Source organism: Nothobranchius furzeri, chromosome 16, assembly GCF_043380555.1.
Source record: "Nothobranchius furzeri strain GRZ-AD chromosome 16, NfurGRZ-RIMD1, whole genome shotgun sequence".
Taxonomy (NCBI): domain Eukaryota; kingdom Metazoa; phylum Chordata; class Actinopteri; order Cyprinodontiformes; family Nothobranchiidae; genus Nothobranchius; species Nothobranchius furzeri.
The window spans coordinates 36,891,971-36,906,678 of record NC_091756.1 but is presented as its reverse complement, the minus strand read 5'-3'; the positions used below and the strand labels follow the sequence as shown (position 1 = coordinate 36,906,678).

Below are 14,708 nucleotides of genomic sequence, written 5' to 3'. Positions count from 1 at the left end.
CTCTGTCTGCAGTAAGACACCAAAGGTCAGATCTCCCTCTGAACCCTCGTTTAAAGATGAGTCCAAGTGTCTCCTATCCAGCTGTGACTCCACAGATAATGCGCCTCCAGGACTTCACGCTGATACTTTTCGGTGGTTTTGACTCGATTCCTGTGGAGAGCTCCCAACTGTAGAGACACATCAGTGAAAGGGAAAGGGGCTTTTAGTCCCACGTACTTATAAGGTTATTAAGAAAGATAAAACACACTTTTTTTTCCTCATTTCTGAGTGAGTCTCCTAATTGGTTGCAACATTTTATTCCAAAATGAAACAAGTACTAAACAGAGGAGCGGGCAACAGGAAGTGAAAAACCTCTAAATAATGTTTTCTTTCCTAATTTATTGAGATTTGAAGCAAAACAAAGTTGCTTTTTAAAATTATTGTTCCACCTTTATTTTAAAGCTTTCAAAGATGCTATTCTGCATGTGTTGATTCCCACGTCTGTAAACGGGCTCTGTTGAGGTCGACTGAAGGGGATCTGTCGTAAAAATGGTGATTTTTGTTTCACAGACAACATCCTGGACGACAAGCCCGATAAGAGCCCAGCAGACAGAGAAGAGCAGCCTGCTGATGACATACCCAAGAGGATGAAAAAGGCTGACGCCATGATCCAGAGCAAAGGAAAGGTAGGATCCTAAAAGTGAAGGGTCAGCATGCCACTGTACTTCACCTGAAACATCTCTGAAGCTCAGTGTTTGCTGTCTCCTGTAGGTGTTTGACATGGAGCTGGGCGAAGCCTTTTATCTCCCTCAGAACAAGAAGGAGAGCCGGCAGATTGCTCAGGAGCTTTCCGATCTCATCATCTACTGCCAGGCAGTGAAATTCCCCGGTATAGTTCATCTATGCTCCTGATCAGCTGTTTTCTCTTTGTAAAGCCCCCAGTTAACAGAGACTTGCTGTACATGTAATGTCATCCTTCTGGTGTGTATTGGAGCTTAGACTTTTATGGGATGTCATCCTCCACTTGCACCCACTTTCAGACATAAGAGTTGGACTAGCAATCCTTGAGTGTGCTCTCAGTCCACCAGTCCAGAGCTCTTCGTGTCTCTTTCATCATCTTCAGAGGAATATGTCTTCATTCCTTGAGTCATAGCAACTGCTCAAATATTTCCATTTTTGTCTCTTATCAGCTTGTCCCTCCCTAAAGCGTCCTCTTTTGTCCGTTTGTCTCTTGGTTTCTTTAAACGGAGCGTGCCTTTATAAACCCGCATGTGTTTCCTTATTTATGCATTATTTATTTAACAGTTGCCATAGAATGAGCTTTGAGGAAGAGGAGGGTCAGTTTTTGTGTGTGAGCTAAGAGCAAAACCCATGTGCATGGCTTTTAAATGATCACAGAGATACTGTTGTTATATTTCTGTTAGAAAGGGACAGATATGTCAAATGTTTGTGTCTTTAACTGGAGATTAGCTTTGGCGAGTGGAAGGTATCACAAGAGTAGATGCCAGATAAATGCTGGTGAGGGCTCTTAGTCGTCCAGGCTGTGGTGAATCCTGGTGCGTGGAAGGCGTCTCTGATCTGAAGAGACACCCAAAAATAAAAACATGTCAGGGTCCAGAGGTCAAGATTCTGCTGTCCACTTGAATCTTAAGGATGAGGGACTCTCTAGAGGACAGGAATGTTTTATTTTTTTGGACAAAGAAGACCAATGGTGTGAGAGAGGAGTGAAAGAAGCCATCCTGATCTAATGATCCAAAGCCTACAGTTCAGTTCTGAAGCTGATTCCTTGACGGTTTCACAACATCCGCTCCTTTGGGACTATCTAAAGGGAGGGGCATCTGGGTCACATTAATGAAGATCTCATTATAGGTTAAAATACTCCTCTTGTGAGGAGGGAAGTTTCTTTGAGGCCCATTATCTGAACCGACTGGGATTACAAATGTAACGCCAGGGTTTTCATTAAGAGTGACAAGTTCCCAAAAAATTTAATTTTTTTTCTGCTTTTCTCCTGTGTTTGGGAACCCAGGTCTCTCTACGTTGTCTCCAGCTTGTTCTGGTAGAGGAAAGGACAGAGGAAAGAGCAGGAAGTCCATATTTGGTACAGCTCCCGCTCGCATCACCGCCACAGGGGAGGTGATGACTCAGAGCCGAGCTTCAGGGAAAGGTGAGCAAGTGTGTGTGTGTGTGTGTGTGTGTGCTTAAAGAAATTATAAGAAAAGAGAAGAAAAAAAAAACACACACATAACCTCCTCATGAAAAAGTGTGTTTCAGTACATCTACGCACAAACTGATCCTGGATCATTTAGAAAGAAAACTCACTTCATGCATAAATGGGAAAGCTTGGGTTTTTATTTTTCATCTGGCCTTCAGGTTGCTCAGAGCGACACAGCTGGGAAGAACAACAGACATCACCTGTCCTCACCCCCCCCACGTCGCTCAGCTCCATCATCCGCACACCGAAGTGCTACCACATCTCGTCTGTAAACGAGAACGCCGCCAAGCGCCTGTGCCGGCGCTACTCTCAGAAGCTGATTCAACACACCGTGTGCCAGTTACTCAGGACTTACCCAGCAGCCACCAGGATCGACTCGGCCAACCCTAACCCTCTGCTCTTCTGGCTGCATGGAATCCAGCTGGTGGCGCTCAACTACCAAACTGATGGTGAGGGCGGCATGCAGGGACCCTTCTAGTTCATTTGAACAGGAACATGACATCTGACTTCCTACTGCTCTCTATAGAATGATTTATTTTTACCATTTTACTACATAAAATCAGTGAAAACATGGTAGAAAAGACGCATTTAAAAAGAAATTAGCAGAATAATTACACATATTAAGGACCTCTAGTAACTAGATCAAGTTTTGGTTCTTTTCCTTCAATTCAGAAAGATAATTAACTGGTAATATAAAGAAAACATGTTTACCAGAAAGACTATTTGGCTCAGCGTGCAGAGATTAGTTTGTAAATGACTCAGCTCAAATGAGTCCAGCTTTTATTTTCACAACAAATAATATATTTATAAAACCAAACACCTAAATTATGTTTGTCTTTGCTTTACCTCCGAGTGAAGCTCATTTCCGTTTTATGCTGTCTCCTAAAACTGTTCTTTTCCTGCGACCCAGACCTGCCCATGCACCTGAACACAGCTCTGTTTGAGAGCAACGGCGGCTGCGGCTATGTGCTGAAGCCCACTGTGCTCTGGGACCGGAGCTGTCCGCTTTACCAGCAGTTCTGTCCCAATGAGAGAGATCTGGAGAAGATGAGCCCTGCCGTGTATTCTCTCACTGTGAGTCAGACATCAGCATTTAAGATGTTTTCTTTCTCTTTTTTTTCTCACATTCATTGTTTTGCTTCTTTTCCCCCTCAGATTGTTTCCGGCCAGAACGTCTGTCCCGGGAACAGCTCAGGCAGCCCCTGCATTGAGGTAGAAGTTCTGGGAATGTTGGCGGACAGCTGCCACTTCCGTACCAAACCCATCCACCGCAACACCCTCAACCCCATGTGGAGCGAGCGCTTCCATTTCAGCGTGTATTTTGAAGAGATGTGTTTCCTGCGTCTGGCTGTGGTGGAGAACAACAGCTCCCAGGTCACTGCTCAGAGAACTCTGCTTCTGAAAGCCCTCAAACCAGGTGAGACCCCTAGATCCAGCCCTAATGCTAACCTGATGGATCCCTCATTAATAATAACGTGATGTTTATGTTTTTTTGTTCTTGGCGTGTTTCAGGTTTCAGACACGTTCAGTTGAGGACGCAGCACAACGAGCCTCTTGAAGTCTCCAGCTTATTTATCTACAGCCACAGAACAGAAGAGGGTCCCACAGGGGGTGCCACTCCCTCCTCTTCGGTAAGACGCTCTCCGGTCTGGTGCTGAGAGAGCAGCGGTCCTGACAATGTCTGATCACTTAAGTGCACTTGTAAAACTTCAAAGCTCTCGTAATGACATGTCCTCATTAAACTTTAAAATGCGATCAACTTCACTCCGACCCAGCCAGCAGCATCAAACCCTGCCCGGTTTTTGCTTCACCATGCTGTTTGAGGAGAACATCTAGCACAGAATAAATGTCATGTCAGGGTGTTGCATACTAACCCTCTGCTTTGTTCACCTCCAGCTGTTCAGCTCGGAGGAGAAACACACTTCGCAGCTGCACAGAGTGACGGTACACTCAGCTCCTGGTCCAGAACCCTTCACTGTTTACTCTGTAACAGAGCAAACCACAGCCAGACAGCTGCTGGACAGGGTCGGTACTCCAGACAGACTGATCATATCCCATTTGTCTCTTTATGTCTTATTTGATTGTGTGTGTTCCTCACAGGTTGTAGCATCAGCTGGAAACCCATCAGGGTACATCCTGTGTGAGGAGAAGGTCCCCCTACTGAAGGAACGCAGCGAGGTGAAGCGTTGTGCCCAGTGTCGAACAATAGCTCCTGAAGAGGAGGTGGTGAGGCTCGTCTGCAGCTGGAGCACAGAGAAGGGATACGTAGGCAGGCTCTGCCTGAAAACAAAAGACGAGGTACAAAAAACCCCTCCAGAAGCTTCCCTTTCCTCACTGCAAGGCCTATAAGTTGTGCTCTGGTGCCCTCTAGTGGTTGTTTTACTCTGCTGTTCTGTGCAGAACCTAAATGAGAGAAACACATTCCTGGAGACAGAAGAGGAGGTGACTGTGGGAGGTAGAGAAGGGGGAGGAGGAGGAGAGGAGGATGTGTTTTTAGTCCAGGTTCATGAAGTTTCACCAGAACAGCCTCACACAGTGATCAAAGCTCCCCGATACAGCACTGCTCAGGACATCATACAGCAGGTACGTCATTTAACAAGCAATAAAAGCTGGTGTTAGCTTTAAAATCTGTGCAAAAGTTACCAAATATTGATCATTATACTCAAAAAACCCTTGTTTTGTTCTTTTTTTTTTTTTTTTTTGCTATTTCTTTGGCCAGACTTTGTCGAAGGCCAAGTATTCCTACAGTATCCCTCCCAATCCCTGTGACTACGTGTTGGTGGAGGAGGTCAGCAGGGACGCTGGTTCCAAGAAGTCCTCCTCTCCCAAGCCCCAAAAAAGGGTTCTCCCGGACCACGAGTGTGTCTACCAAGCTCAGAGCCGCTGGCGGGGCGTGGGAAAGTTCATTCTTAGGCTCAAAGAGCAGGTAGCTGTAAGCATGCTCAAGCACTTCCGGCACTAGAGACGTGTGCTTTATTCATTATTTATGCGCTTTTTAAAGATTTAAATGTTAACACAAACAGCAGAAAAGTGTTTAATCAGACAGTTTTGTGTGCACTAACATGCTGGCACCTGTCGCTGCTGCTCTGGTGTTCTCTGTCTGTTTTAGTGACTTTCCCATTGATTTTGTGTGTTTTTATTCATTTATTCCACATTCTTTTGCGTCTGAGGACATCTGTTGTGAAACCGTGGAAATAAAGTGCCTAAATGTCTGCCTGACTGAATAAAGATTAAATATTTTTGCCATTTGTGCTTGTTGTGGTTTGGTCAATAATACCTGCACAAATCATACAGTTAATGTGCTTTTTGCTAAATGAAGAGGAAGATTAATCTTAAACACATGGCTGGTCACATTCTGAAGTGAATATCTGTGTTCACCATGGATTTGTTTCCCGTCAGGTGCGGGAGGACAAAAAGAAAGTCATTTCGTTCGCCAGCGAGTTCAAAAAGCTGACGAGTCGAAGCCGCAGCATGACGACTGGCGTTGGCGTGGACGGCCCTGCTCAGAGTAAGGAGGAGCGAGCTGCATGCTGTGTGGCTCTGACCGAGCTCCAGGAGTGAGGCTCACACTTTGCCTGCTGTCTGTGCATGGAAAGGCAACAGAGGTACCGTATGTTGTCTCTAACATCACAGAAGGATAAAATACAGCCAGGCTCTCTTTGTGTTGTATTTGTGGTCTGAGTCGGCTTTTTAAGATTTAAACTTGGTTCAGACGCACAGCTGCTGCCACGAAACTGCTGTGAAACATTATCCCAGCATCGACACAAACCATCAATAACCTGTAAACCTGCCCAGCAGGAGGGTGGTGCTGTTTACTGGAGCACGATTTAAGATGCAGGCATAAGCTTTACAGGGTTTTTTTTTTTTTTGTTCTGCCACTGCAGGAAAATGTGTGTGTTCACACAAATACCCCACTTCAAAATCCATCAAATAGCCTGAGCTAAAAATAATCTCACAAATATGTAGATCGTGATACAAGAAGAAAAGATCTTTTATATAGTGCCTCAATATAAAAATCACGAGGCACTTCAAAAGAACAAAAAATTAAAGTAAAACTTTTTTATTATTCAAAGAAATCATAAAAATAGTAAAGAAAAGTAAAAATTGTGATTGAAAAAAAAATTTGAAGAAAGGGGAAAAAGAAATAAGAAAGGTGATCCCAGGAGAGGTGGAATAGGTAGAAAGAGCAGAATAAGGAGAGGGTGGTGATGAAGACAAGTGAGTTTTCAGCTGCCTTTTAAAGGAGACCACTGAGTCCACTGATCTCAGGCTCAGGGGGAGGGAGTTCTAGAGTCTGGGGGCCACAGCAGCTCCAGGAGTGAGGCTCACATTTGCCTGCTGTCTGTGCATGGAAAGGCAACAGAGGTAAATGGTAAAATGGTAAATGGCCTGTATTTGATATAGCGCCTTCTAGAGTCCTGGAACCCCCCAAGGCGCTTTACAACACAATCAGTCATCCACCCATTCACACACACATTCACACACTGGTGGGGATGAGCTACACTGTAGCCACAGCTGCCCTGGGGCGCACTGACAGAGGCGAGGCTGCCGAGCACTGGCGCCACCGGTCCCTCCGACCACCACCAGCAGGCAAGCTGGGTTAAGTGTCTTGCCCAAGGACACAACGACAGCGACAGACTGAGCGGGGCTCGAACCTGCAACCTTCCGATTACGGGGCGAGCACTTAACTCCTGTGCCGCCGTCGCCCCACCGTATGTTGTCTCTAACATCACAGAAGGCTCTCAGCCAGGCTCTCTTTGTGTTGTATTTGTGGTCTGAGGCGGCTTTTTAAGATTTAAACTTGGTTCAGACGCACAGCTGCTGCCACGAAACTGGCTGTCACCTTTGGTCTTTAGCCTGGTGCGCTGCACAACCAGTAGGCTTTGATCACTGGACCTCAGGGAGCTGCTGGGGGTGTAGGGACTAAGAAGATCACCAATGTAAGATGGTGCTTGTCCATGCAAGGCCCTATAGACCAGAACCAGGATCTTGAAATGAACCCTGAAGTTAGCTGGCAGCCAGTGAAGCTGGAGGAGAAGTGGGGTGATGTGGGTGTGTTTGGAGGACTTGGTCAGAAGCCGAGCACAGGCATTCTGAACCACCTGTAGACGGTTCAGGGAGGTTCTTCTCAGACACGTGAAAAGAGAGTTACAGTAGTCTAAGTGTGAGGAGATGAAGGTGTGGAGAACTGTCTCAAGTTCACAGCGGGACAGAATGGGACTCAGCTTAGCAATGTTCCTGAGATGGAAGAAGGAAGAGCGAACAAGAGAATGGACATGAGAATCCAGTGTGAGAGCTGGGTCAAAGGTCACGCCAAGATTCCTGACGGAAGGTTTGGTGTGGGAAGCAAGCTGACCAAGAGAGTCTCTGACTTTGGGAACCAGCTTGTCTGGGGGCACAGATGAGGATCTCAGTCTTATCTTCATTCAGCTGTAGAAAGTTCCCAGCCATCCAGGTTTTGATAGAGTCTAAGCAGGTGTGTAACAGCTGCAGCTTAGACATCTCATGGGGCTTAAAGGAGATGTACAGTTGGAGGTCATCTGCATGAAGATGGCAGGAGATTCCTTTAAAATACATCAGGATGTGCTGAAGAGGAAGCAGATAAAAGAACAATGGAGGCCCCAGAACAGAAGCTTGTGGGACACCATGGGTGAGGGAGGGGGTGGAGGACCTAAACTTGGAGATGGCCACAGAGCTCAGATCAGGGGTCACCAACTCCTCCTTGGAGTTACTTCAGCATTCCTAAGCAGTTTCAGTCTAGGTCACACCTTCCTGCATCTAATCAACACAACAATTCAGCAGGGGATGGAGAAGCGGGGTACTCACAGTAGTTTCGGCTCGTTAAATATCAACAGACAGCTACAGCTTGTAAGCTTGACTCTCCCATATTCCAGTCAGAATTGACAAAGCTCCTCAGATGAGAAGCGACATATCTTAGAGAAACCAAAGAAGACCAGTTCCAGTTGCCTTCATTTGAACCCTTTTGATTACCATGACCTGGATGACTGAGAACCTCCACCAGCATATCATTGAGGGCTACCATCTTGCACGTGTTAGCTGTTTCTTTGCTCCTACACACCTGATTATAATTATCAGGCCTGTGCAGAGTTAAACGTGGTAAGGAGAGGATTCAGTTACTCCATTCAAGTGTGGTAGAGCAGGAAACGCAGAAAACTATCAGGATGGTAGCAGTAGAGGAATGGAGTTGGTGACACCTGGCTCAGACAGATAAGAGAACCACTCCAGAGCAGATCCTGATAGGTCTACTCAGGCCTAGTCCACATGTAGCCGTTTTTTTTTAACGAATATCCACCCCTCCAAAAACTTGCATCCACACCACCTCGTTTAAAAAAAAAACTCTGTCCACACTTACCCGGATAAATACGTTGTTAAGGACATGCCAGACCTGTAGGCGGCAGTACTTCCCCCGTTCTTAACCTCGTCCTTCGTCTGTGGTCTTCCGCAAGGAGCATTAATTCCGCTTGCAAAAACAAACAAGCAAAAAGCGCTTGGACAGTTGATAAAGCGAGCGCAGCTCTGAGGGCATCCATGCTGTCGGCTAGTGTAAACACAGGTCGCACACGTGATGTCAGCATTTTTTTGTCGCGGAATGTGACGTTGCGGACCTTAAAATTCCGGTTTTGTATGTCCACACGCAGACACCCAAAACTGAGAAAACGCAGATCTTCACTTTGGCCGGAGTTTTTAAAAAGATCTTTTTTCGTGTGGATGACAGGCCAAAACGTAGAAAAATATCTACGTTTTGGCAGATCCCCGGCTACGTGTGGACAGGGCCTTAGTCTCAGCCTCTCCAGTAGCAGGTGGTGGTCAGCAGTGTCAAAGGCTGCAGTCAGGTCCAGCAGGACCAGAAATACTACTGATCTATTTGTGGTTCTTGATGTTTACTCTAAAGACTTTGTTAATTGAAACAGGAATCATGTCTGGAATTAATTATTTAGACACACATTTATCCATAAATCGAAATCTTCCTACTCATCCTCTGAGGTTTATAAAGTCCCAGTCGTAACAAATGTGGTGATTATACAAACGAGTTAGAGTTCAGACACAGAAACAATGACAAAGCAACCCTTTAACATTTGAACATATAACATGATCCACACTGATGCAGAAGGTACTCTACAGCTGAAGGACATGGAGTCTAAAACGAGACAAGCTGGAGTACACTATAGTTTAATCAGAGTTGCATACAAACACTTTGACACAAAGTGCCTTGGTCACAGTTTACAAAGTGAAAATTTTGAGCCACATATTTATAATCAGGTGGGCAGTTGACACATGTCACAAGCCCGTTTGTACAAAGGCTTGACTGGGCGGAGCTTATTCCATGGCTACAAATGACTGTCCACTCTCAGAACGGCTAGAGTGAAAAGTCAAACAATATTTTGGCCCCCTTGACTCTTGGAAACCAAAGTGCAGGGCTTAATAAAAAGCTTGTCCACTTCAAACATTTCCTATTAAGAATAAACATTTGTACAAATACACCCTTAAAGCAAGCATGACTATCTGACTGACCGATTGAACTGGGACATGATTGCAGAAAGGGAACAGGTGTCCAGAAAGTCTGATAAAGGGCAGGTGTGCACAGGTAACAATTGAGGGGTAAATTCAGTACAAGAGGAGAGTTGTAATTAGGTAGAACACTTGGGCCTAGTACACACGTAGCTGGTTTTTTTTTAAAACGAATATCCGCCCCTCCAAAAACTTGCATCCACACCACCTCGTTTTAAAAACAGACTCTGTCCACACGTACCCGGATAAATACGTTGTTAAGGACATGCCAGACCTGTAGGCGGCAGTACTTTCCCCGTTCTTAACCTCGTCCTTCGTCTGTGGTCTTCCGCAAGGAGCAGTAATTCCACTTGCAAAAACAAACAAGCAGAAAGCGCTTGGACAATTGATAAAGCGAGCGCAGCTCCGAGGGCATCCATGATGCCGGCTAGTGTAAACACAGGTCGCACACGTGATGTCAGCATTTTTTTGTCGTGGAAAGTGACGTTGCGGACCTTAAAACTCCGGTTTTGTCCGTCCACATGCAGACACCCAAAACGGAGAAAACGCAGATCTTCACTTTGGCCGGAGTTTTTAAAAAGATCCGTTTTTGTGTGAAAAAACTCCGTTTTCGTGTGGATGACAGGCCAAAACGTAGAAAAATATCTACGTTTTGGCAGATCCCCGGCTACGTGTGGACAGGGCCTTAAAAATCAAAAATAGATGCATCAGACATGACATTTAGGATGAAAGAGTTAAATTATTAGTATGTTTCTGTGTAGAAATGATAACTATTTACTACATCACCTGTTGTAGACTGCTTCCTATGACCTCTTCTCAAAGTCACGGCTCATAAGATGACTCTAAATTTACTTTTTAAGTGGTGAAATAGCAAAGTAAACAGAGTTTGCTTTGTTTGCCTTTTGTACTCAGAAGGTTGCCACTTCCCCTGCAGGAGCAGTTTACCGGCTTCTAACACAACTTAGGAAAACTCACCTGAAGTGTTGGTGCTGCCTTCTGGACGCTTTGGAGTCCAGATGTTTATAAATGTCAGTATGTGACTCAGCAGCTCTTCACTCAAACATCACTGCCTCAAACTGACTTTTCTTAAACGAATCTCACCAAAACGCGGTGCTTCTGACTCACGTGTGAAACCGGAGACTTTCTCTCCACTAACACAGTTCAGTTATGTACCCGTACCTCTGGTGCATCAGTGTGACTGTCATCTATTGGTTTTTAACCTAATGTCTCCTCTGGTGTCTCTGCAGCTGAGAGCCTGAAGGTCTGGGTGAGTGACAGCACAGTGGGGGCCTCCTCCCCCTCCTCCTCCTTTAGGGAGCTGCTCCAGCCTGTCCACCTGCCTGCCTGCTCTCTGACCCTCCGAGCCTTGAAGCTTCACCTCCTCAGGAACTGGAAGCTCCACAAATGAGACCCAGGATGAGGGATTTGCTTTGACTACTTGTAAGCTTTAGGAAGAGCCTCCTTCTTCTGGAGGAGTCAGATACTTTGATGGATGGACTCTTCTAGAAGTGCTGAAGGAGTCAGATCCTTCTTGTGTTTGTTTGGAGCCTGAAGGAGCAGGGTGAGTCTGTGAATCTGTGTACCTCCTCGTGGCCGAACAGGAGACTGGAAACTTCACCCGGCGACAGCGGGGGTGGTCTGGTTAGCCTCCAGCTCTACTCGTTTTCCCTCATGGCTCCACGGGGAGTCCAGAGGATCTGGGGCAGCTGTTTTTTTTTTTTTTTTTTTAATTGATGTCAACAGGGACTTAAAAAACCATGACAGTGTTTCTCCTGTTTGTGATGAACAGGATGAAAAATAACCTTTCCCCGAATAACGTTTAAAGGATGAAGAAGTCAGAGTTTGTAGCTTAACTGACTTAAGAGAGAAGTAATGAGCTCTCATTTCCCTTTCTTTACTAGCTGCAGAAAGGCGTAACAGTGGAGAGGATGAGATTTTTCTCTTCTGCTTATTATGAAGGAGATGGACAAGCAGGCTTGTTTTATTACCGTTATTAAAATGATTTTTGTTTTCTCTGTAAGTACTGTACTGTAAGGGCAGCATTAGAGGCTAAATGAAAACGTTCCACTTTAGTCTTTCTCTGATCATTTCTTCAACACTACAAACATAAGGGTGACCCCATGTGGCAGCATTTGAAACCCTAACTGTATAACTGGTTCTGATTCACAACGCGTCTCAGCATACAACGGCTGTAACACTAGAGCTTTAGAACCAGTAGGATGAGTAAAAGCTTTTAGTAACGCGTGTGAACGAGCTGGAATGAAACACATTTGCCATCATTTCTTTCTTAAACGCAGCACTGATGAGTCAGCTCTTACATCTTAGTCTCCAAACGACATTTTTGCACAATTTGTGTTGCTGTGTTTCTGTTTTGATGTGATTGGGTCACTCAGTGAGACAAAAAGAATTAAATCGAGAGAGGACAGTTTTGGGGATGTTAGTCAAAATTTTAATGAGAATAATAAGTGAAGCTAGAGGAGCTCCAGCCACTGGATCAAGGACCAACACACATCCATGAGGTATCAGGCCCCAAGGAATTAAACATATCTTTTACAAAGGCATATTGTGAGATAGTTATTTACATTACATTTTAACGAATGTGATAAATTGCAAAAAACTTTGTGTATAATTGTATGTGATGTGCTTTGTTAAACACCTGACTCCTCCCATTTTTGAATCTGTTAATCTCAAAGCAACAAATTTATTCTCATTTGTGATGTTTAGAAATTTCAAACGAAAAAGTATAATCCTCTGAACTGGCCCTAATGTGTTCTTAATTATATGATTATTATTTAATATTATCATTTTTGACCCAATCACAAATTTTGTACACATATTTTTATGTGAGCCCAAATTAAAACTGTTTTATTTAATTAAAACATTTTATTGGGGGCATAATGATGATAAAAGATGCTCTTTCTTTAAACCATTTTTATATCTTTAGTTTAACATTTCAGTTGGATGTTGACTCCTTTCTTGAGCTGCTCTGTTGTTTTTGTTTAAAGACTAAAGAAAATATTTAAAAGGTTGTAATGGAAACTTACTTTAATTTATTTATACTTTTTATCATCCAATTTTTATGGATCAAGATTTGGAAACATTCCAACCTGTATAGTTCGACTGAAGTCCTACATTGAAAAAAACTCACATTTGATAAAATGTGCTCATAAAAGTACTTTTACTTTCTTTCGTCCGTCTTCAGTCACTTCTACTTGGTTCCAAGTAATAAGTTAGAGATTTAGTGCAATATTGAAGTTCTGTCACTTCAACCTGTGTTTTTTTATTTTTTCTAGACTGCAGATTACCGACTTGTTCTTTTTCAACTCCTGGCCTTAAATAGTTGTTTTAATTTGTCAGAATCGATTCTGTTGGTGTGCACAGATTATCGTCTGCCACAGTGGTAAGGCAGCAGGGTGGTCCGGTCCGGTCCGGTCCCAGAGGCTTATGGTAATTAAAGTAGCTGAGACACTGATCCCAGAAACCATAACTTCACATCAGCGATAATGAAGCTGTAATCCTCTTATCCTGCCAGGCCGCTGTTATTATTATGGATTAGAATTTGAACACGGAGAAATGCCGTCATGTCAAGCTAAAGATAACGCTCTGTCAAACGGCCATTACCTGCAGCTCCTGGCTGGATACACCAGAGCTAATCCACTCCGCTCCTGCCCACCTGACCTTTAAACCTCTTTTCTGAATGTAATGTTTTACGACCTGAGACAAACTTCTTCTGATGTTATTTATTTAAAAATGTGACGCCCTGGTTGGCAGTTTGTGTTTTCTTTCAAAGTTTCTGTATGTACCGTAGTTTTATTTGTTTTTATTTATTTCAGTATGAGAAGTGGTCAGATCTGCTTCTGTAGCGTTACACAAACGTATTATAGAAATATAAATGAATTGGTGTTAAATATTCAGTATAGTATTCTCATGTGTTGCATGTTATCCTGCAGCAGCATATTTTATTGTCATTGGTATTTAAGAAACACTATATGCATGATGTATCCACTAAATATGACATGCAGTCGTTTACCATCAGTTACATTTCCTCTTTAGCACTCTGCTCTGATTAGATCTGTTCAAACATCTGCCAGAACATCTGTTGACTTGAACTTTGAAATGGATGCTAAATGGTGAATGTGTCATGTAGCAGGATCTAAATAAAGTGCACATATCTAAGGACAATTTGTGTGAGCTTAACTGAGGTAAAACTAATTTAAAAAGTCTCAGTTTTAGTTGGTATTTAACTCATAGTTACTGCATCACACATCCCCTACATACACACACCAACCAGAACAAAACTAGAAGGGCGGAGCTGGGTTTAGATCAGCTCCATTTAATATTGGTTCAGAAAAATGTTGCATATCTTCTTAAAGCAAGTTCCAAACCACATCAGTTACTAAAGAAATACCTCATAGGAGCTTATCTACAAGAAAATGATTGAAATATTTCTGAACAATTACAGAAGTGTGGAGATGTGGGCATGCTGAAATTTTCTCTGGCCCCATGGCCACCCCTATGACACTTTTCTGGTCTAGAGAACCACCTCTAGAACTTTTCTGGTCTAGAGAAACAAGTTCAGGTGTTAGGCCACACCTCTCCATGTAAATTAAGACCTGTTAAAAAATACACCTGAGTCATTTCTTAATAAAGTGTTTAGTTCTGTTCATGTGGTTCTTATTTTGCTGCTGCATTTTTAACTCTTCATTCTTCTAATGCATTTAGGTATTTGAAAGAACCATTATAAATATAAGCACACATGTTGTCCCTGATAAAGATAAAAACATCAATAAGCTGCAGTCAACTATGTTTTAATTTAATTTACAGTAGAATATAAAATAATGGTTTGCTTAATTCTTTATTTCTCAAAGTCACATACTGAGGTATGTCTAGGTTGATTTCAACATTTTTCTTAGAAAATCAACGTTTTTATGAATGTTCATGAAGAGAATAAAGGATGACTGGTTATCTCCATGGTAACAAACATTGT

At 43.5% G+C, this 14,708-nt stretch overlaps 1 protein-coding gene across 8 annotated transcripts in view; it reads left to right on the top strand.

Annotated features, from left to right (window-relative positions):
- The window catches only part of plce1 (phospholipase C, epsilon 1), a 103,051-nt gene extending 88,666 nt beyond the window's left edge, over positions 1-14,385 (top strand). For 6 of the 8 annotated variants that reach the window (XM_015963155.3, XM_054749202.2, XM_015963154.3 and 3 more), the window contains 13 exons: positions 550-665; positions 751-868; positions 2,006-2,143; positions 2,350-2,640; positions 3,102-3,265; positions 3,347-3,608; positions 3,704-3,822; positions 4,088-4,216; positions 4,292-4,489; positions 4,592-4,774; positions 4,911-5,117; positions 5,591-5,699; positions 10,969-14,385. In XM_015963155.3, the coding sequence (XP_015818641.3) occupies positions 550-665; positions 751-868; positions 2,006-2,143; positions 2,350-2,640; positions 3,102-3,265; positions 3,347-3,608; positions 3,704-3,822; positions 4,088-4,216; positions 4,292-4,489; positions 4,592-4,774; positions 4,911-5,117; positions 5,591-5,699; positions 10,969-11,129 (2,195 nt within the window). In that variant the 3' untranslated portion in view covers positions 11,130-14,385. Of the gene's footprint in view, positions 1-549; positions 666-750; positions 869-2,005; positions 2,144-2,349; positions 2,641-3,101; positions 3,266-3,346; positions 3,609-3,703; positions 3,823-4,087; positions 4,217-4,291; positions 4,490-4,591; positions 4,775-4,910; positions 5,118-5,590; positions 5,797-10,968 lie in introns of all 8 variants that reach the window. The other 2 variants (XM_015963157.3, XM_015963156.3) reach the window with 1 other exon arrangement.
- Positions 14,386-14,708: the final 323 nt, after the last annotated feature.